This window comes from Egretta garzetta, unplaced genomic scaffold, assembly GCF_000687185.1.
Source record: "Egretta garzetta isolate BGI_Z169 unplaced genomic scaffold, ASM68718v1 scaffold297, whole genome shotgun sequence".
Classification (NCBI taxonomy): domain Eukaryota; kingdom Metazoa; phylum Chordata; class Aves; order Pelecaniformes; family Ardeidae; genus Egretta; species Egretta garzetta.
The window spans coordinates 2885161-2908552 of NW_009260410.1; the positions used below are offsets into that span (position 1 = coordinate 2885161).

The 23392-nt window shown below is 38.6% G+C and overlaps 1 protein-coding gene across 2 annotated transcripts in view; it reads right to left on the minus strand.

Moving 5' to 3' along the window:
• The window catches only part of SLC39A10 (solute carrier family 39 member 10), a 27097-nt gene extending 5370 nt beyond the window's left edge, over positions 1-21727 (minus strand). For both annotated transcript variants that reach the window (XM_035899099.1, XM_035899098.1), the window contains exons 1-9: positions 21712-21727; positions 17945-19015; positions 16684-16885; positions 10913-11082; positions 9735-9953; positions 8632-8752; positions 6788-7171; positions 4390-4470; positions 2414-2604 (exon numbers count right to left, since the gene is read on the minus strand). In XM_035899099.1, the coding sequence (XP_035754992.1) occupies positions 2414-2604; positions 4390-4470; positions 6788-7171; positions 8632-8752; positions 9735-9953; positions 10913-11082; positions 16684-16885; positions 17945-19006 (2430 nt within the window). In that variant the 5' untranslated portion in view covers positions 19007-19015; positions 21712-21727. The remainder of the gene's footprint in view (positions 1-2413; positions 2605-4389; positions 4471-6787; positions 7172-8631; positions 8753-9734; positions 9954-10912; positions 11083-16683; positions 16886-17944; positions 19016-21711) is intronic.
• Positions 21728-23392: the final 1665 nt, after the last annotated feature.

The window sequence follows — 23392 nt, forward strand, 5'->3', positions numbered from 1 at the left end:
CTACTATGATGACTGAGGAAAAGGACAAGGAATAAAAGAATGAAAATACTGCTTTCCTTTATACATGATGTCTTCATGTAAGTACTGGAAAGAAATATCAGCTGCAGGATTTAGAAGCAAGTGATATTTCAGTAATTACAGGCTACTGTAGGGCATCTAAAGTTGCATGAAGGATCACTCTCAGCTACACAGACACTCTATTTAGCAAGACTCCCAAAGGACTTATTTAACTTACAATAGATGCAAGAGACTGTATTTACAAATTAAAGTTCTCCATAACCAAGTGAAATACCCCATGGTGTGATGGCCAACACTTGGCTTCCGTGAGTCCTACCCTACTCATAAAAGCCTAATGGCAAGCAGGACTGAATGAGATGAAGGTCACAGGAGCAGCCTCCATCAATGCGGCCTGCCTTGATCTGTGCTCAAGCCCTCATTTGATGACTGCTAATGGGGCTGACATGGGATCTTCAGAACCAAAGCTGAGTTTAAGAGAAAGTCCTCAGATGTGGAGGATGCCACCTAGAAGCAAGCTGGAAGCCCCACTGACAGTAAGTTTGTTAAGCACCAGTGTGGCAGTAGTGCTGAACACAGAGCTAACCGCAGAGGCAAATTTGCTAGAGAGCAGAATGGCCAAGCAGCTTCTGCCAATACAGGGAATTCAGCGGAAACTGAATCCTTGCTTTCAGAGGTCTTCGCTGATCCTTTAATGATGCCATGAAGGCCAAGAAACCAGACTCAGCAGCCACGGCTAGGAACTGACAACTAGTGGCCACAGCAGAAAAGGGGAGAGGGATCTTCATAATGTCAGCTGCTTGAGTTGGCACCAGGGAAGTAATATAATCAGCCCACACCAGAGCAGCATGTGACAGCCTCATAGACAGAGATCTGACAAAGATGTGATGCTCTTTCAATGAGAACTGCTGAAACCCCAAGTCTGTCTCTGTGGCTTAAAGTAACTGACAGATGCCTGCCTGCTTTGACAAATCAGCCAGTGAGAGCCAAACACCACACGTTTCACTCCTGCACCAGTTAACTTTTGAGGAAGCCGCTAAAAAATGTAGTTTGAAAACAGGATAGCCAGCACAAATGCATGCAGGAGAGCAGAACAGTGTAGGCTGACAGAGCTACCAGATAGACCAACAACATCTCTGAAGAAATTTGAAAAGTTGAAGGAAATGCGTGGTTTAAAATACTTTAGAACAGTAAAATACTCCATTTTACCTACAGCTGAAAACTGAAACAGGCTGGTCCTCGTTCCAGTAAACCCAGCCCTCTCTCTACAGAGATGCTATGAGGTTAAACAAAATCTCTACTGGAACATCACTCAAAGCCAGAACTCCAGTTACACTTAAGTATTTTTCTATAAGCAGTATGTAGCCACACCAGACGATCCAACTAGCAATCTGCTGAAAATAGGTAGATGGCTGCTTAGTCTGAAGAGAAGAGTAACAGCTGTGAGGAAACTTGCCTCTGCTTTAGGAAAGAGCAGAAATTTGTGAGTGAAGCAATGGAAATCCAGGGAGCCACTCCACAAAAAGCTGTCTGAACCCCCGTGCATTAAAGCTTTAACTAGGTTGGAGTTTCTAGTGTAATTGGTTAGTAATTTCGTACAATACAAGATCTGTCCTTAAAATCCAGAGAAGTAACGTATCTTTTTCTCTGTATATTAAAGCAGAAAGCATTACAAAATACCCGAAAACCAAAAACTGAGCTCATCATCTTTGGGCCTGGGGAAGTGAGAAAAATGGCTTATTTAAAAGCAGCTCTGAAGCTGCTTAGGAGAGAAATCAGGATTGAATATGGACTGATACCATGTGCATGAGTGCATTGCTGCCTGAAGGATCTGGATCTATGGTGTACACACGCTACATATAATGTACCTGTAGCTAAGTCCTTTAAGCAGCAGCATTTTTCCACCAGATTGATTTTTTAAAAAGCAAATCACCACAAGAGCTACGTATTACCAGCTGCTCACGCTAAGGGTTCAGACTAAGCTTTCCAGAATAAACTATATGAAGATTAAATTTTAGTGAAGAACAATTCTAAATACTGGATTCAACTCCAGCATCTAATGTCCCATCCACAAACCTATTCTTATGAGTGGGAAGTTATTATTTTTATGAGTGGGAAGTGTGTCTTTCCCAACTCCTCCCCCCCCCCCCCACCCCGTAGTTTTTGTATTAACAGGAGTCACTGGCAGACCTCGGTAGCAGAAACCCAACAGGCAAGCAGCTATAAAACTTCACTACATCTCTCAAAGTATCTGCAACATTTTAAAAACTAGAAACAGCCATCTACTGTTGACAGCTCTTTTATGTGTTATAACATGAAAAATTCTGTTGTAGGTGCCATTTCGAGTCCTAGGTTTTATGCATGGAATGTAAAAATGACACAACCATAACAAACTTACCATGTCAACCAATGCCACGTAGAGGAACATGCCTGCAGTGATTGCAAAGATCCACAAGGTGATGTTATTAGCATACTGTCCCACTGCTGTGCCTATCAGCATCCCTATGTAAGCCATCATGGCAGACAGGAGGTTGTACACAATAGCTTGCTTTACTGTCATACCTGCTTTAAGCAGCACAGCAAAGTCACCTAAAATAGAGACAGAACGCAGGGGTTTAGTATCAGTGCTTCTTGGGAGACTAAGCAGATAAATTAGCTGGCATTTACTACCTTACCAATCCAAAGTAAAAATGCTGCTACAGAGGCTCAAAGGAAGACTGGGCAACAGGGTATGACAGCTCCTGTAAGAACTGTATTTATGTGCAGCAATCCCTCGATTAAAATGATTTAAATCATCATGCTGATTGTCAGAAAGGTAATAGTGCTTAATGGCTAAAGGTAAATGGAGGACTCTAGGTCTGGTCCTCCCACAAAGGACACATCTGTGCATACAGACTTTACTTCACAGAAGTTCTTCACAGCACATAAAACCACAGGCATAATTTTGATCAATACCTGTGAAAACTCCTCTTAGCTATATATACCTCATTCTGCAAATTCAAGAGGGGAGCGAGGCACTAGTCCACACAGGAGGTGATAATGAATTTGGAAAATACAGAACTAGGAAAAGGAAGAGTTACATTCGGAGAGAATGACCTCACATCTACGCTGAATAAGTTTGCTGGTTTAAGACATGCCAGGTTAACCCTTTTATTTTGAACTCAGGACAGCTCTGCTAAAATTGCTGATAAAGGTAGATATTCTATAAAGATCTAAATTTTCATCTTGTAATCAGCTCTGATTGATAGTTCTACTCCCTTCAAACTGAACTCTTGTGAAGAGGAGGAGTGACAGATGATCCACAGTCATGAAGGTAATTAATATAATACTCTCATGTCAGATATGCTAGCAATTAAATCCTCAATCTAGAATCAAAACAAAAGATGTGCACAGTGAATTACTCACTTATACAAGGTTAATTTAATGTTAAGCTAGCACTTTATAAGTGCACCAATATATAATACAATCTTTTCTATACTGCAGCAGCTTCACTTGTATAGCACCATTGTCAAACCATGAACATCTGCTCTATTATTTCCCATCTGTGCCCATTACTCACCTTGTACTAAGTATCTGCCTACATGAAATGCTTTCACTCATCGCCTCTAAAGGGTTTGAAGTACTTGTTTTACCTTACTTTTTTGATCATCCAGAGGTAGCAGCTCCTCAGGTAAGCAAGCTGTGAGTACACACACCGTTTAATCTAGCAAAATCTCACATTACTGGCAAAAAAGACAACTCCTCCTCTCTCTAGCTGCTCTTTTGTAAGTCTCAAGGTGCACTAAAATGTCATGTGATGTGCCTTACAGCTCACAGGAAAACAACAGGTTTCATCACGGTTAGCCCACTCTAAGAAAAAATGCTTCAAGTAGGGGGATGAATCAATGGCACCGGCAACAATGCTTACAGGCTTTACCCTAACTAGTTATCCACCTCCTGGACTCAGCAACAAGTGGTACACAGCATCTTCTGAAGATCTCCACAAAGAATATCACTTAACGTAAATTTATGTTTACTCATGTAACTTGACTTAACTTTGTATAAGACAAAGCCACACAGAGTAGTGTGAAACTCCCTTTATAAAATGCAGAGGTATAACACCAAAATGTAAACTGTATGCTCCTACAAACATTTTTAAAACATGTTCAGAAAGCTTACAGAACTGCTGTAACTAGATACCTGCCAAATAATCCTGTGTTAATATTCTCATTATGTCCTCTGAAGCGATATCGCTCCATTACTCCTGAAGTTCCGGTCACCCTTGCAGCATCTGCATTGCATTGCGCTTACCAGGGTGAGTATCACAACAGCTTTTAGACACGTACTTCATACATATGAAGAGAACGAACACATGGAGTTTATGTAATCACTTACCTAATTCATGGGGGAGCTCATGACAAAATACTGCTATAGATGTACTAATTCCTCCTGTCAGTCCAGCACTAAAAGCTGCTCCTAGGAAAAAAAAAAAAAAAAAAGATTCAAATTATATTTTACTATTTTCAAGTCAGAAAATTTAATCAACAGACTTTCCAGAGATGACACCCTTCTGTTAGAATGTACGCTCTGATATTCTTTCATGATGTCTGGGTCCTGTCTGTACATAAACTGAAAATACTGGAAGTATCCTGGATGTGCAATACCACGGCATACTTTATATTACTCTGTTTATTTGAAAGACAAATCCCGGGAGAGGAGAACACAACTGAACAAACCAGGGACAGAACGGCAGCACTCGCACATTTTTAGGAACTCGTAAGTACGTCAGGACAGTTAAGAATGCGCATGAGCACCAGTCTAGCTCTCTCCTTTCCAGGCTGGAGATCCGAACTCTTATTTAACCCATAACGTCATTATTTCCTTTATCCTTATTTGCAGAAGACATATCAGCAACATTAATAATCCAGACCTGGAAAATAATCATTGGCCTAAACGTCTTTCAGTAACTTTTGTGTATGCTAATTTAATTCCATCAACTTTAAGTTCATACCTTAAGTAATTCTGAGAAACCTGGTATTAAATTTCTGTACTGTAGCAGAGAAAGACACAAGAAGAGCCTGCAGTGAGCAGTCAAAACAGGCAAAATAAAGTCAAAAGAGAAGACATGATCTGAAAACAGAGAGGCAATTTAACTTTCCTCTGGATTCCTCAAAACTTGATATATTAAAAAGATGAACATGCTTTTCTAAAATCTGCATTTTACCAAAGAATCAGCTGCTTGGGCTTGACACAGAAATATTTTGAAATGGAGTTTCAATACAGTGAAGTTCTCAACAGATGGCGTTAGTGACCCTTTTTGGCCTTAGAAGCCACTGTCTAAACTCCTTACCGGTTTCATGAGAAAATGAAGCAAGAAGTTAATTGTTATGGAGTTTAGTTTCTTTAGAAATTGTTCAGAGAAAATGGAGAAACTGTAGTAGATCCCATTGTTAACTCCAGACCCTAATAAGTAGCTTATCCCCCATCCTTCAAAATGGGTATGCACCTTCTGTTAGCACTTCAGAACCCTGCTGTACTCTTAGTAGCCACCTCAGTAAAAAATTAAGAGAATGCACTTCAGTACTGTCACCATCATTTTGACATACGACATATATTCCAATTTATGTGTTTTACAGGTCAAATCACATTTAGAGGTTTACATGAATCCAAGTTGATTCAAGAAATCTAGTAAAATCTGTCTGGCACTTCAATTTCTTCTGCATTTGGCTAGAAATAAATCTCTACTGACCATAAGCCAAAACAATACTTTGCTCAAACAAAAATTAAATTAGCCTTCTTAGTACCTTTTTCTAAAAATTATTTTGGTAACCTGACTCACAGTATATTTATTATTTACAAGTACTGCATAATTCTATGTATTAGTAATAATATCAGCACAAGAAGGACATGGAAGTGTTGGAGCGGGTCCAGAAGAGGGCTACTAAAATGATCCGAGGGCTGGAGCACCTCTCCTATGAGGACAGGCTGAGAGAGTTGGGCTTGTTCAGTCTAGAGAAAAGAAGGCTGCGGGGAGACCTGATTGCGGCCTTTCAGTACCTAAAGGGGGCCTATAGGAAAGAGGGGGAAAACCTTTTTAGTAGGGCCAGCTGCGTTAGGACAAGGGGTAATGGTTTTAAACTAAATCGGGGTAGGTTTAGGCTAGATATAAGGAAAAAATTCTTTACAATGAGGGTGGTAAACCACTGGAACAGGTTGCCCAGAGAGGTAGTGGAGGCCCCATCCCTGGAAACATTCAAGGCCAGGGTGGATGGGGCTCTGAGCAACCTGATCTAGTTGGCGGTGTCCCTGCTGACTGCAGGGGGGTTGGACTCGATGACCTCTAGTGGTCCCCTCCAACCCAAAACATTCTATGATTCTATGATTCTATGAATATAATTTGTATTATTATTTTTAAAATATTGTTATAAATAAGACTGAAAGGAACTTATTTATTAATCAAAGGCAAATACTAAGACCCAAACAACAAATGTGCGCTATACGTGCTCCATAATTCACACACAGATTTGTCTGCACCTCTCTCTGTTTGGCAGAGATTGCTACTGCCGCTACTATCAATACAGTAATCTTGGTGGAAACAGTCACAGAACAGTAACAAAGGGGAGACTATGACAACTGGTGGCCTTTTAATTTCTACTCTGAAGGAGATTAAACAATGCCAGTAACCATGGGAGCTAACTGGAAGCCTTACTTGTGATCACTGATAAGAAAAATGTTGCCAAAGTTACTAAAGGTAAGAAGAAACTGTTGAGAAATACCCAGTGCTTTTGCTTACCGATTGCTAAGCCATCACTAAAGTTGTGAATGCCATCTCCCATAATTACCATCCAAGCAATATTGGCTATCCCGGTATCTTTCAGGTCTTTTCCAGAATGACAGTGCCCATGGGAATGATGGGAATGTTTGTGGTGCCAGTGGTGACTGTGTTTTCTAGCTATCATTTTATCTTCGCCATGGCTGTCATACTCTGAATCATGGAGATCATGCTCTTGAGCAGCACGTGAGACGTCATTGTGAGAATGGTGCATGTTGTTGTCCTCTTCTACAGACAAGAAGTTCTTGGGTGGGGATTCCAGCTGGCCATCTAGATCAGTTAGTTCAGTTTCATTGAGTCGGTCTTCAGATAAAACTGAGTCATCTGCTCCTACGTTGAAGCCAGCTGGGAGAGACGCTGCGTTAGTTGTTATTTAAAACATCACCAGCAACTACTGTATCATTGAGCCAAGAATCCGACTGCTTTGCGAAAGCAAAAGAAGTGTTTTAACACATACCAATCTAGTAACTTAGTTGTCAACATTCAGCCAAAATAATGTATTTCTCACTGCCCCATTTTTTCACTAATTTGCATGTACAGCATATAGAAGCCTCCAGTACAAGGCAACAGCACTGTATCCATGGCACCCAAAGTCAGTTTTAGCCCAACCTAGGCCTGTAGCTGCAATTTTGCTGTGGAGGAAGTTTATGGTTCAACATTGGAAAGAGGAAGCTGCCAGAATGATGATGATAATGTCTTATCTGCTGTAGATGGAATCTGAATGGCTCAGGAAACCTTAACTGGCTACTTTCTACGCATGCCCATGCAGGCCACAACTTTGCCTTCACCGAAGCATACTGGGATCTGCCACCCACACAACAATTCAAAATTCAAATTCAGCGTAGGCTTCCAGTGCCTGCAGTATGCATGATTTACTGGTCAGGAGAGTTCCACCTTCAGAGGAACAGTGTTATAAAACCAGTACGTACTCTGCGGTATTAGAAGCAAAATTCCTTTGATCGCCCATTAAAAGAAAATGCAGACACTTCAAGTATCTGTACCACCATCCTCACAGCTCAAAGTCCTCCGTGCTCTATGTCAACCTCCCAAATCCCATTTTAAGTTGTTTGCATGGAGAAGGCTACAATCCTAACTCTCCCTTCTTACAAACTATTCAATTAACAAAATTGCATTTGCATAAATATAGCCTATGGATTCTTCATCAACAAATTATTGCAGCAGACATGCAGGCAACGGAAAGGGAAGCTTATGAAGCAAAATTCCTCTTCCCTCACCCCTTCAAGAAGGGTGACATGGCATTCCTTCTGGGTACATGCTGCAGGAGCATTCAGACTGTCACGAAGGAACAGTACGAGAAAGTTGTTTTGGATACTTGGTCGTATTTATGAAAAGAAATTAATTTTGCTTAGCCTTCTCAGCCAAACTGTAATTGGTCAGAGGCTGGGATCTTCAAAGCATAACAGATATCCCCTTTCAGGTTGTGTGTGTTCATTTTTGATCTAATTTTTGCCAGGGCTGAGGTAGTCAGGCACAGCTTAACCAAAAACCACCCTCAAACCAAACAAATCAAAAAAACCCCAAATAACCACAGCCACCCAAAACCTGACTGCTTCAGAAGTCTGAGAACCATTTGTATGGCATATTAGGAAGTGTTCAGAGTGCTCTCAGATCTAAGGAAAGCAAAATAAAGAAAGATTTAATAGGGAAAGCCCATTAAGTCTTATTAACAATGATTTGCATAATAGCAGCAAAACTGTACAAGAGGTTACATGCTACATGCCATAGGTTACACGCCATTCCTTTGAATATTGTAATCGGAGAAAATTTTGAAAATAAATGCCTACCTGCAAGGGGTTTGAGCTGAAGCCAGTCAGCATCTGGTCTATTGTTTAATTTGTGATCGGAAAGTTTCCTTCCAATTGGTGATTCTTCAGTCTGTTTTTTCTTGCACCATTTCTGCTTACTCTGCAACAGGAAACAGAGAACATCTGGTTTGTAAAAGGACATCGATGGAAATAAAAGAAACCAAAATGTTGTCAAAAAATCTCTTCAAAATAGACTCTCTCTTAATTAACCTCAAATAAGATATGCTCAATGTGACAACTTTTATCTCTTTAACAGAAGATCTAAGAAATGCCACCTCCAACACAGAAAATCTTTCGCTGCCTCTCCAGCTGAGGCAGCAAGTCTGATGTGAAACAGAGAACTTTAAATTTTTCTGTGCTCTTTTTGGGAGAAGCAGTTATAGTTTCACCAAAATAATTTTCCCCTCAGAGCTGAATGATGGAGACAGAAGTTAAAAGTGTATTTATGACAACTGTTGAAAGAATATGGCTCTTTGGTGGCTGGAATTGCTACCCACTGTCGCCCTCACCCTGAGGTACTCACTCTCCTTTTATACCACTATCATGAATACAGCATGCTTTGAGCCCGAAAAAATCCAATCATTTTCAGGGAATCAAGTTAAAATTTGATTGGCAATTTATAGAAAGCAGGAGGTCTGCAAATTTTGGCATTTTCTCACATGGAAAAACTGAATAGCTCAGTTGGGCTGGCATCGTTAGCTAACAGTTAAATTTCTTGTAAATGGTCTGGCTCTATTACCAGCTCTTCCTTACATACTGCCTTTCTTATTTTTGCAAAAAGATCACAGCGCTTTAGAAAAAGAGCTGAAATCTCTTTTACTTAGATCTACCTCTAAATATACCTGGGCAAAAAGCTGCAACCTCCCCCATCAGATTTCAACTTTGCCTTTCCAAATTACCTTGTTAAGAAAAGCAACCTCATTTAGAAAAGGGTTTCCTCACATAAAACCAAACTGAATAGAGGACAGCAGCACTTGGTCGTGTTCACAGAATAACGGATCACCACACAGACAATTCCTCAACACTAGTAACATAAGTTCAGGTAATACATACTATATAATAGCTGCAATTTTAGTGTGTACCTTTTGTTTATTGTAATGCTTGTACATTCGTATACAGTGTTCAATGATGAACAAAACATAAATGCCTCCAAGTGCCACAAGACCTTTCAGCACTGGATCATTTTCTTCTAGAAAGCCTTCAGTCCGTACGCCGTGTCCGTGGGCATGTCGATGGGAACGCTTGTGCTCATGTACATGACCTTGGCCATGGTGGTGACTGTGGTTGTGGCCTCCATGTGACTATTAGGAGAGAAAATAACAACACAGCATGACCTGGTGCAATCAGGAGACTGAAATGGCTCCGAGCTCAGATGACAACATATGTAACCTTGCCAGAAAAGCAGCATAAAAAGACTTTAAAAGTTGGGTTGTGGTTTGTTTTTTTTTTTAAATACAAATACATTTTATCACAGAAGTTTTTCATTAGACTACTCATTACCCTAATCAATAAGAAAATATTTCTCTGGGTAATTTTTTGGGGGGTCGGGGGAGATAATCTAGCTTCAGCTTTTTTTCTGTCACAATGCTAAAGATAATGAGACTAACACGCAGAAAACGTCACAAGGAACTATCATTCCTACACTCCCATTAGCAACCAAACTAATGATTTTTTTAAACTATTACAGTCAATTAACGCCTTAATTTTGATTGGAGATATAAACTTTCAAAAAAGCCCTACATGACCAAAAACTTGTATTAAAATTTACACAACCCCCCCATGTAAATATTAGTCTTTTTGCTAAAGAATTAAGGTAACAACATTTTAGAAAACATTTCCCCTTCTAAGAATTACAGTATACCATCACAAATTAAAAACTTGCTTACCTTCCCAGGAACTTGGGCAATTTCTTGCTTCAGTAAGTTAGAGGTTACTTTCTCCCCAAAAGCTAGTAACCAGGAAGGTTAATCCCCCTGAAATACTTTTTAGGTGGTACTGATACACGAGTATCAGTAGACAAGAGTCAGTAATACTGCTAAATTTAAAATACTCTTGTTGATCTCATTAGGTGTTTTAAAATACTGTGACAGAAGTTAAACTATAAACACACAGCTACCTTTTTTTTTTAGAAACACGCATTTCTGTCCTTTTTGTTAACAGAAAGTCTCAAACACTTATTTGTTGATACTTGTCAAACAATTCTTTAAAATTTCTAGATACAGTTACAATTGAGAATAAAAGGTAAGGAAACAATACTTACATGTGGCAACAGATGGAGTAGTGCATCTCCACTCATTGTTCCTACAGCCAGAGCTACCAAGAAAGTTAGAAGAAATTTGAAGCACCATTGGTTAATGATGGGAATCAAGATCACACCTAGCAAGGAAAGCAGGCTAATGACGGTGATAGAGATGATACCACAAAACCAGGCTGTGGGAAGAAATGAATACAGAAAGGTTATCAGAACAATACTTGTAAAACTGTTAAGACTGATTAATGACTTTCAACTGTCTCTTAAGAAGGTGATTTTCCTTTAACCTAAGTTGTGTGACTGTTCATTCAAAAGGTGCTGAAAAATATGAAGGCAGTACTGAAGTCCACAGCAAAAGATACGCAGGCTCATTCACAGTACCATACAATATAGTGAAAGACTTCAGAAGACAATCAGCGGAAAAGACCCCAGCGATTCTTCCTTATCCTAAGTTCCAGGCTTAGTAGCCCTTAATGAAACACAAAACCCAAAAGATTTCCTGCTGGAACAAAAACATCTCCGCTACTGAACTTACTAGGGCTCTACCAGCACCAATCATACCTAACAATTGTTTTTAACACAATTCTGATGCAAAATTTAACTGGAATCAACATTTCTCCTCCTTTGTTAGGAGTAACATGTTCAGTTAGGCGCCATTCTCCTCACCTGGTGCTCTGAAACATATATTTTTGTTTATGAGAAATATGTAAGACTCAACCTTTGACAGAGGAACTTTAAAATCAAATGCTATAATAAGAGCTTGAAGAGCTGAAAGCAACTTGCAAATAAAAAAAGCAGTATGTATTTTTTCTAAGAACCTCTACTGTTGTCATTAGAAGAAAAAGTGATAATGGGATATGGTACACTCAACATAATCTGTTAACCAGGGAAAACATGCAAATTTCTGTATGACATGGAAAAGGAGGAATTACACAAGAAACAGATCCTATAGGCAAACCAGCATGGCGCTTGCAGTCAGCATCTCACCCTAACAAAATATTTATTCTTCTACTTTTTCAAGTTATCAGTAAGGCTAAGAATGAATAACTGTTGGGGGTTTTTTCCTCTCTTTGCTTCTCTTGTTTCTTCCCATCACAGAAGCTTCAAAGAACACTAAGTAAAAACTGTTAATTCCAAAAATACAGTTCGAAAGGTTCACAGACCCAAAGACAGGAGTAGCTGGTGCTTCTATTTTACAAACATTAACTGTTTGGGCTGAGATCTTTCATAAACATGATTTCCTCAATCTGAACTTTTTTTTTTCTTTATTTTAAGTTTTAGCCTAAATGCTTCAGGTTTTTCCAGGTTTTTTTCCTAGCTTCATCCTTAATCAAAAATGTCTACAGTTTGTCAACTTTCATTAAAGTTAATAGCTCAATTTAAAATCATTAGTATCTCCATACTTGGGTGCATGATCTGACTTTCCTTACACCTAAGAAGGTTCACTCATTTTTGAGCAAGTGGGGGGGGAAACTTTATAATTTCACAGTCAAATGTCCCAAGAATTCTATCTGTACCGAAAATGCTACAGGTCAGATTTGACAAGACTTTGCTGCTAGAATGCTAATGCTGGTCTGGTTCAACACCAAAACTCACATTGTCTGCTGTTTTAAATTTTATTTTGGGATATTAATTTTTATGACGTTGGTAGCTGTCATTCCCCAACAGTGCAGAAAAGGGAACAATGCAATTCAAATGCAAAGGGTACAAAGAACACATCCACCAGGAGGAACTGACTGGAAAACGCTTTAGAAAGTATGCAGCGTACACTGAAATGCATATTGATACTGAGAAGAAAACAGAGCTGGTGAAAAGGCAAAGACTGCCATCAGATGAGGAACTAAAAAACAGAAACTGGAAAATGGCAATATGAAAGTAGGTCTAGAGTGGAAGCAGGACCCTGCCGCCCAAAATACAGCCACTGCACAGCCTTGATTCATCCCCAGAGCACTTCAATCATGTACTCTGGCTTAACATGCTCTGCTGAAAGAAACAGCATATATGGACTTGTAATTCAATGCTGAACCATGTGCGCATGCGCAAGTAGCCCAAATAAAAATTACACAGCCACTTGGCAGGACACTGGATCTCCAATCTGGACGCAGACATTATGATGTGAAGTGTCAGGTTAAATGACTAACAGCCTTACATGGAGAAAAATGGAACGGAGATTATGCAAACTGGCTTAAGTTTCATATAGCACAGCACAGATTTGGCAAATGCATCTCCGAAGGGCTTACATACTCTTATGAATGATACAGTATCTAAACACGGCACCATGATTAAGATGAGGCACATGAGAATTAGAATACGGAATCTGTGCATCTCTCAGATCTTGGTCATCAGCTTCTGTTTCTGTTTAAACTCTTAAAAAATGGTATGGAACCATAATTATCAGCAAAAGGTTGCTGTCAAGTCAAAGATGAAAGACACAAAATTTTATTGAAGGATTTCATTCAAAAACATGACAATATTATGGAATTGGAACTAATATGCAATATTATGAACACTGCAAGAAGTCTTAAGTTATAAAAGATGTCAATATTTAACACACCTAGGAATACTGTATAAAGCTTGGTCAATAAGGTGAAGTTATGCACTGGCTTGTAAAATATTTCTGTGGAAGAAAACAAGAGGGAGGTGACTGAACAATTTTTTCAGTAAGGGACCTCTGTTCAAACAGTGGGTAGCAAACAAAAGACAGCTGCTCACACTGGATTTGGACAGCTATCTGTAAATTAAAACAGACTAAAAGGGTAGGAAGGTAGACTTCTTGGAAGGCCAAGAACAGTCAGCTATCTGCAAGCTTCAACCAGAAAGCAAGCTAACAGAAACGCTCCACCGAAGGAAAGCCTTCCTGGGTTCGGGAATGGTAAACTCCAGGGAACACTGGCATCTGCACAGGCTGACTCACAAGACATATCTGATCTGAAATACTTTTAATCAGCAGCTCTAACTGATCTCCACCTTGAAAAAAATTGCTTATTGTTTACTTGTATCCCTTCTATTAGCTTGATTCATAGTAGGGCGTAGCTTTCCTTTTAAGTAAGTTGTTTAGGAGCCCTCAATGATACCAGTGCCACCTCCTCCATCAAGTACACTGTGAAAGCTCAGTTGTATGTATAAGCCCTTGAAAATGCTGTATTCGAAGATGTTACAGAGCTATCTGTAAATTACAGGAAGAAAACCCAACATGGCCTCATAAGTTTTTGGACATCAGTTAATGAAATTACTTTGCTTTAGAAAACTGCACTATCATAACTAATGGAAACCCTACAGATTAGAATCAATGAATAGAAGCAGCACTGGTATATTAAGGTTTTCTGAAACCTTTAATTAAAACTGAAGAAAACCACACAAAGCTAGTATTTAAAATGTCTGCATCCTCCTAACTTTGGCAAATGTTTGTATCTAAAAATGTTTACATTAGCTCAGGTAAGCATACTTTTTCATTTTAGTAGAATCCTACAGCCTGCAGGTTAAGTTACTCTGTGACTGACGTTTATCCTACACCTCCCACAATCCCCATATACCAGTTATGATTAGTAATTTTGTGATTCACTTCCTTACTTAAGGAGGGAAAATAATTATTACATCAACTGAAGTCTCGCTGTAGTTAATAGAACAGTATACAGGAGACTGTTAGGAAGAATGATTTATCATTATCTCATCAAGCTGACCTGTTTTAGAGGTTACCGCTTGTTTTCAGAGCCAAATCAGTAAGTTAAAAACCAATTTTTTACAATTAACCGACAAATGAGTTACTGATACACAAGATATCAGATGCTGTAAAACATGTTAAATGTGCACAATAAGCTTCACTAATTTTGCAAATTAAGTCTCTTAACATGTTAAAGGTCTTCAAGCTGCGTTATTCATCAACTCCCTTACTCATTACAGAGAAAGAAAATGAACTCTTTTAAAAAGAAGCACTCATCTGTTGAAACTTTCTAATTAAACTGGTTCAAAGCATGTGAAACATGACAGTTTGTTACATGGTTTCAACATTTTAATTGGCAGAAAATGCTTAGAGCTACTTTACAAATCCTCTTGGTAATAAGGCAGGGGTCAACTCTTACTACAATGAGTGCGCCCCACAAAACGATTTGCTGCCATATAAAACAGGCAGTATATTGGGTTTACAGCAATCTTTGAACAGTTAACAAGATAGTAGCTGTGTCACTATAGGAGATTTGTGTATACCAAGTTAATTATTTTAATGACTCCAGCATTTTTAAGAAAGATCACCAGCAATGCATTCTTTCCAAGTTATTATCATCTATGAGAATGTAGTTACTTTAAGCCTTATTTCTAACGATGCTAATAAGCACTTAGGTACTAATCAATGTTCATAAATACCACTATTTTTATTTTTAAAACATGGACATTGTACCCAAGATTTTTTAGATTTTTAATTTTTCACCATAGCTAAACATCTGTCAGCAGTTCCATTATAACTGATGAAAGATAGCAGTAGTAAACTTATATTTTAAAAGTATACTCAGTTATGAAATCACAACAATGGATGCTGCCCTTAAACTAACTGCTTTAACAACAATAAAAATATTTTTAGTTTAGAACTATGGTAAGAAGAAAAAAAAAGTCCACTGATTTTTACTCAGGGCACACACAAAAAAAATTAAAGCTGCCAGCGGAGGATTTGATTGATTACTTCTCATATGCTTAAGAGAAAAGTAGTACAGCATAACTGACATTTAAAGTCAGAAAATCATAGAAGGACCTCAAGGATCATCTGGTCCAACCTTTCTAGGTAAGAGCACAGTCTAGACAAGATGTCCCAGCACCCCGTCCAGCTGAGTCTTAAAAGTGTCCAATGTGGCGGAGTCAACCACTCCCCTGGGCAGATTGTCCCTATGGTCGACTGTTCTCATTGTGGAAAAATTTCCCTCTCATGTCCAATCGGAATCTCCCCAAGAGCAACTTGTGTCCAATCCCCCTTGTCCTCTCCATGTTGTCAGAAATGGCAATTTAACTGCTCCTGTATCTTGCTTAACTGTTCATATTTCTTGAATTCACAAAAAATTCTGGACGTCAATTCTACAAATTTGCATCACTGGTAGAACCTGAAAGCGGTAATACCTGAAATAATATTTTCCAGTGAATGAACAGTGATGAAGGTACTGTTCTCTATTCCTGAATGAATACATCCAGAAAATACATTGAGAAAATTTGGGCCAAAGTAACCATGCAACTTTCCAACTTTGTGATAAACACATGGACCGCTTCAGTCACACTAAGAGAAAAAGACATAACATATTTTAAATGATCCAAACTGTGGGTGGACTTGCTCATCCCTAGAGGTCTTTCTATCTCCAAAGGTTCTGTACCTTGCCTATGATGTTCCTACTACAAAAGAGTCCAACGTCTAGAGATATGTGGGAAGAATCCAGGCCAAAATGCTTGGGCTGTAGGCCCAACGACAGGACATTAGGCCTCAATGGTAGGAGGCAAAAAAAAGAAATAAAAATAAGTAAACATAAAATAAAAAGTGAAAATAATGAAAAAGGATAAAAAGGTACAAGAAAGAAAGGTATGCTTCCTTGAGCCGCGGGCACTTAGGAGAAGCTATTGCACCAAACAGGATGCTATGTCTCCTGACTTAAAGGAGCACACTGCCTCAACTTTCTTCTAGTAAATATGTTGAATTTCAACCCTTCCTTTACTCTACAGTCAATGCTAAGTTATATGACATTTCAAACTCTGGAGTTCATATTTACAATGCAAAATAGTTTTGAAAGCTTTAGACATTACACACCTACCTGATGCGCCTGTTTTATCTTTATTCTCAATTGATGCATTTTTACTTTTTGGAAAATCTTCAAGCTCATCATAATGTACAATACAAAGCCTTCGCTCAATCTGGTATAGCAAAGCAGGACACATGTATATAAACAATTCAGGAGATATTGGAGAGCTGGTTTCCAGACCATAGTACCGTAGCAGCTGGGTAACATTTAAGCACTGCAAGCAAATTGTACAAACAAATTAAATATGAAAGCAACTATTTAATTAAAAAAATACAGTTATGGAAAATTTAGCATACGTTTGAGAACACAGTAAGTAGAAACTCTGGCCCACAACATTCCACCAGTGCTAAAAACGTGTCTAAGCTGATCTAAGTGGTTTATGAGGGGAAAGAAACAGTAAAAATATCTGCACCACAAACACGGTCCCCAAAAACCTATATAATTTTTGATAAATGTCAATGAAAATGAGTTTCCATATTCTTTACCATTACACAGTACAAGCAATGAAGAGCAACAGGAAAGGAGTGGAAGAACATAAAACCAAAATAGGTTTCCTAACACTTCTCTTTACCTACCAACCTTCTGTGTTTGGAGTTTCATTTTTTTAACTGTTTAAAACCTCAAACACGGCACTCACTCCATCCTTTCCTACCCTGACCTCTAGTTTAAAACCATGATATTGAAATGTCCTGCTTCTGTAGTTAACTGTAAGGGGGAAGGGAAACTGTATTTATGGGCTTAGCAGAAATAATGGAGGCTGAACAGAGAAATGGAACAGCTTATACCGTGCACAGTGCTACAGAAGCTACACCTATATTGCTTCGCAATGTCTTAGGACAAAGACATTAGAAGCATGTTGAAAAGATGTAGCTGTTTCTTTTAGGAAAGAGTCTCTGTGCCGTTTCCAAAAATGTTAATGAACGTAGATTTAGAAAGAAGTCCAAAAAAGGTGTGTGTGTGGGAAGTATTCATGAATATTGGGAAGGGAAAAAACCCCACCTGTAAGCAGAGTATCTCAGAAAGCTTTAAGTATCTTCTTTATACAGATAAATAGGCAAGAAGATTGATCTCAGAAGAGATGGGCGATGGGCAGACAGAAGTGAAAACCCATAAAGTAAACTAAAAACCGTGGCAGTGACCTTTAGTGTTTTCACTCTGCTACCTGTATTATGCAACGGTGGCAAACATACTTCTGCGTTATTTGTGGGTAGGCACCTTCAATTATTATGTAATAACAGCGAAAGTGAACTTACCGGTTCTCCATTTTACTCACCTCTTCACGATCACGTTCGTCTTCATTATGATCCTTATGACTACGCATTGAAAAAATAGCATGTTTTCTTACACTAATCTGCTTATGAGGTGCCTCTCGCTTGCTGGTATGGTGGTGTCCATCCTCATTACCTAAACTGGAATCTTGATGTCCGTGACCAGTAGAACGATCGCTACTGTGTTCGTGATGGTGTACATGCAAGTGAGATGCATCATGTACGTGATCATGTTTATGAACACGATTGTGCTCGTACTGATCACCTGGATCGTGATCTGGGGCATAATCCCGTGTAGCATCTCCTGAAGTCTCACTGATTTTCTTTTGCTTCTTCTTCTGTTTCCGTTGTTTTCTTTCTGGCTGATCCTGAGTTGTGTTCGTCTCTGTTGAAGGTTCATGGTTCTGTTCTCCATGCTCACTATGACTAACTGAATCATTACGAGAATGATGTGTACCATTATGGTCATGACGATGTAAACGAGAGTGGTGATGATGGTGATGGCGACTCTGGTCATGAATGTGTTTGCCATCATCTTTTACTGACGGCACTACAGCGTCTCTCTCAGGGTCACATTTATGATTTCTCTTTGCAGCCATACCAATCGTGGTTTGGTTTTCTGAATCTGAGTGGCTATGAGGATGGTTATGAGAGTGAGAATGCTTTCCTTCCTGTACTTCTAAAGCATATAAGTGAGAAACGTGATCATGGCCAATATCATCATGATTTATCATCACTACTTTTACCTCTCCTAAACCAAGGCTTATTAACAGTTTTTCCAGGCCAAAAAAGGATAATCTTCCATTTTCACCGTAACGATCAAAAATCTTTTCAATGTAGTACTTTTGTTCATTTTCAGCTTCCAAGGTTGAAAATTTACTCGGCATAGACTCTGTTCCTCCGTTCTGGAAGTAGGACGCATTTGAGATCTGATAGTCATTATGGTAGTGTACACGTTCCTCTTTAGGATCATGGTCGTGTCCATCTTCATGGCAATGATTGCACTGATGAAAGATAAATGTCAGCAAACAAATGATGCAAAATTTTGTGTGCATGTGTACCTTCATCTCTGTTTCCTACAAGAAACACAAGGGGAAGCGCTTAGGTGTAAAAGCAATCTCAACATTTGTACTACACATGAGAATCAGCCTGGTACTTATTTGTACCAATTGAATGACTCATAAATTTCTTTAGAAATTGGCGTTAACAGAATAACTGTTGCAGTATTTTTACTGCAGAAATTGTATTAATGTACTTTTCTTATCCAAGAGTAAGATAGGCTCTGGGTTTTCGAGATGCAGTCTTACATACCATACTTACAGGAGGCAGTTACAAGAAAAAGATGAGATTTACAGTCAGTCATAACAGAACATTTTTGTGTATATTTTCAGAGTCATCTATGCTTATGATAACCTATAATACTCAAAATCTTGTTAAAACACAAGTTACAATATAATAAAAATTATTTTAAAACAATACTGTATTTTCTTATTTATAGGGATGACAGGCAGATAATGCTGTTGAAAACCCACGCATCATTTGTTCTCTTACGTGCTGCTAAAGTACCTCCACTAAATACACACACTGCACAATTCCTTATTTTGATTGGTAATTAGTGATTTAAAAATAAGTTGTCATTAACTAACTTCAATTTGTTGCTTAAAAGTTTGTATTTTTAGTACTTTTTACTTACATGAGTTTACTGATTTCAAGATCTACATGGATGTCAATTTAAAAATAAGGCTATACGGAAAATGTCTGTTTATGCAACTCAAAAAAATACCGCGAATGCTGGCGACACACTCCAGCTCAAAGTAGTTAGTACTGTTTTTTAGAAATTATATCATCTAGCCAATGTGGTTTCCAATGTAGTATTAAATGTAAGAAACGTACTATTCAACATCAGGTAATGAAGACGACACTGCAGAGGTCTACCTTGTGTTCAGAGTTGAAAACAATTCACCATTTTACAAAATATAACAGCTTTATTTTGTTTACATCTGCTACCAAAAACACACATAAAACTGGAATAACTATTATAAAAGAAACCTTAAAAAAAATTCCAAGTTTATGTAAAAATGTTATCAAACTGGAAAGCTAAAGATAAGCCAAGAACTGTACTTAATGACTTCTATTTTCTAGAGAGTTATTTTGGGTAGAGAATAACCTCTAAAATGCATGTTTAAAAAAAAAAAATAATAAAATTAAACACTGCCAGGGTTTTCTAGCAATACTTAGTTTGTTCTGTTTGGTACCAAGCCAAATAAAATGTGTAACATTGACCGTTTACAACATTTCTGCTAGATGCATGTAGTAGATCATCAAGCCCTCCTATCAGCAAAGGAGCAGACAACAAAAAGAAAGGAGCACAGAGCTTCCCAATCAATCTGAACAGTTGAATAACCATCTTGAAGAGTTTTACAGAGTTGACCAAAATAGACAAAGGAACCAAGAACAGAAGTAGGGCTTTTACACGCAATGAGTTAAATTTAGAATATGACTGAGAAGGGAAGGAGAGCTGACAGAAAGGATAAGGACAGAGCTCCATCCACCCTGCTTTCCGTATACTCAGTTGCTACCAAAACACTGCAGCAAATGCAAGGATGTAAAGTAACAGGAAAACAGGTCAAGTATGCGAGCAGTTTTAGTTCCTTATGTGCGCCTTGACTAGAGCTGCAACTGACCCTACATTCACAAAGATGCAAGTGACCTGGTCAACGCATCCTGAAATGCTACTGACTTTCAGAGAAGAAACGGTAAATTTAGTTGTCCTTCTCAGGCCCACCCCTGATGCCAACTAAAATGTGCTATGTGAAATCAGCCAGGGAAGTGCTTTGCAGCAAACCACAAACATTTAAAGTCCATTTTAATTTCCTAAAATATTAACTTGATGTTTTCCGCTTAAGCACTTGCAACCACATTTTGGTTTGCACAAAAAAAAAATAAAAAAAATCTCTTGGAAGCTCCTATACTTGCAACTTGTTGACAAAGAATCAGAGGGAAAAAAAAAGGAAAGGGCTATCTTTTAATGACTTTATATAGCAAATAAATGATTTAACACAGAAGACTGGGGTAAAAGTTTTTCCTGTTATCCTCTACAAATACAAAAGATGAAAATTCATTTTTCACGGCGCTTCAAATGCTTGCAAGACTAAGAAAAAAGCAGAACTCTCTTTTGCAATACTGACCCAGCTATAGATGTAAGATCAGAAGCATATCTGTTAAGTGGAGGCATCTGCATCAAAACTGAGTCCAGGGGCATCAGATATGTCAATGGGTCATCATTGTATACTCCTGTTTATTTTTGTAAACAACTGTTCAATCATCAGCTTGGAATGACTGCATTTTGCCTCCAGCTCCTACATTCCAGTTACTGATTTAAGGGCTGTGACAAACCTTTTCAAGTAGTTTAGTATGATGAGTTCATCCCCAAAATGGACTGAGGTATTATTTTCATATTGTCTTTTTCACTCAGGGACTCTGAGCATCCTTAATGTTCTTACACATACATCACCGGGATTAGTACAGAAACATTAAAAGCATCTCAGAGCATCTTCCAGCAGCTTTTTCCATTGTCCTTTGAGGAAACAGGTAAGCACAGAGTTGTTACTGGTGGAGTAGAAAGAGACAGGTTGCAAGTCTTTATCTAAGAGTCACTGGACTGAGTCAACTCTCAGATTGTGTGATTGTCTGGAAACTCATTCCATAACCTTTAAACAAAGAACACATGCTCTTTCTCAGACAGGCTGAGAACCTGGGCTCTGTGACTTACATCATCCCAGGAAGCAGAAACATCCTGGCAGTAAGCAAAAGCACTGGATCAGGAGTAAGGCTGGTGACAGATAACACAGCTCCACATTTCTATAGGAATATGCTGATTTTCATCAACTGAGGATTTACAATGTTGAATGTTACTTAATGTGAAGAGCAGGTTCAGGATCTGGAATAAGCAGTTAAGGTTCATGCAAGACAAATGAAAAGCCCTGGGAGAAAGATGAACTTATATATGCTCGCATAGAAGACGGCAGCAGCATGTAAGTACACGCAGTATACTGTAATGCTCTAGCAAATTGTTCAGTATCTTTTTAACTTTGGTTTCTCAGTACTGAAAACAGCATCTCAAGTTTAAGTAAAATACAGTTACTCAAAGGATACTAGTTTTGTAGGTAAGACACCTTTTCTCCCCCTTTGTCACATAATGGTAATATAACCAGAGCAAGCAAAGCCAAATTATTCTAATTTAAACAAGCATGATCCAGACTAAAGTATCTCTGCCAGGAAATTCATGACTAAAGCATGATCATAATCCTTTTCACAACCTCACGATCTTTTTCATGTGACTGTCTCATACAATACTACTAATACATTACTTTGAAACGTCAGTCATGCATCCCTAATTGTGGTGTTTAGCTTTGAATGGTACCTCTTCTCCATGCTCTAATGGTTAAAATTGCTTGCAACCTATGATCATGATTCAATGCTGAAATACAAGAGCTGAGCATTATCAGACCAATTTCAAAATCAATTAGATGTCTCACTATTTTCAATTAAAACAGTAATAACCCCAGCAAAATATTTTTAATCTTCTATTATTTACAGAACAAAGATGCTTACAAAACAAACGTACCCATCAGAAAAAATCTCAAAGAGAACAACTATTAAGAGTTAAGTATTTATTTGTTTCTTTTTAAACAAGCTTCATTATTCTCTGGGCAACTATAAATAGCTGTCATCTTTAACCTGTCAGGCAGTATTTATACGTGTAAAATACCAGAAAGCTGAAGTCCAAGTGCTATACATTTCAGTGGCACAGAATTGATTACAGCAGATCTCAATATAAGAACATTAAGGCTCTCAAATCCCTTCAAAAGAATATTGAAGGGCAGCCTGAGGACAAGGCTACACCCAAGCTGAAAAAGATTCCGGCTCTTATTGCTGTCAGCCTTTGCCTTATTTTATTCACTCATTTGATTCCCTGCTGCCTCCCCTCCTTCCCTCCATAGCTCAGTGATGGTCTGGCACCCAAAAGGGGGAGACGCAAGGGAAAACATCCCCTAGCTATGTGTTGGGTAAGAAACTGCAGCACCCGTAGGCCAGAGCTGGAAATAACAGCACCTGCTATGTTTTGTTGAATTGCAAACAAGAACAAGAGAATTCTTTCAGGACATGCTCGGGCAGTGGGACAACCCCACCCTAAGTCAAGCTGCAAAGTTAGAACAGACGTGTAAATTTACAGTGGATAAGATAAATAGTGCTGCCACACCAACTGACATTTCACAAAATGCATGCAGCCTTGCCAAATGCATGCCCTCCCCTCATTCATCAATGCAAGCAAATCCGTCATACTAAATGCAGTACTGATTGCATATCCATATACAAGGTTTATTAAATCAGAGGCCTGAGGTCAAAGTACCTGAGCTGTGTATCAGCAAGAGTTGTTTGTGTGAACAGCT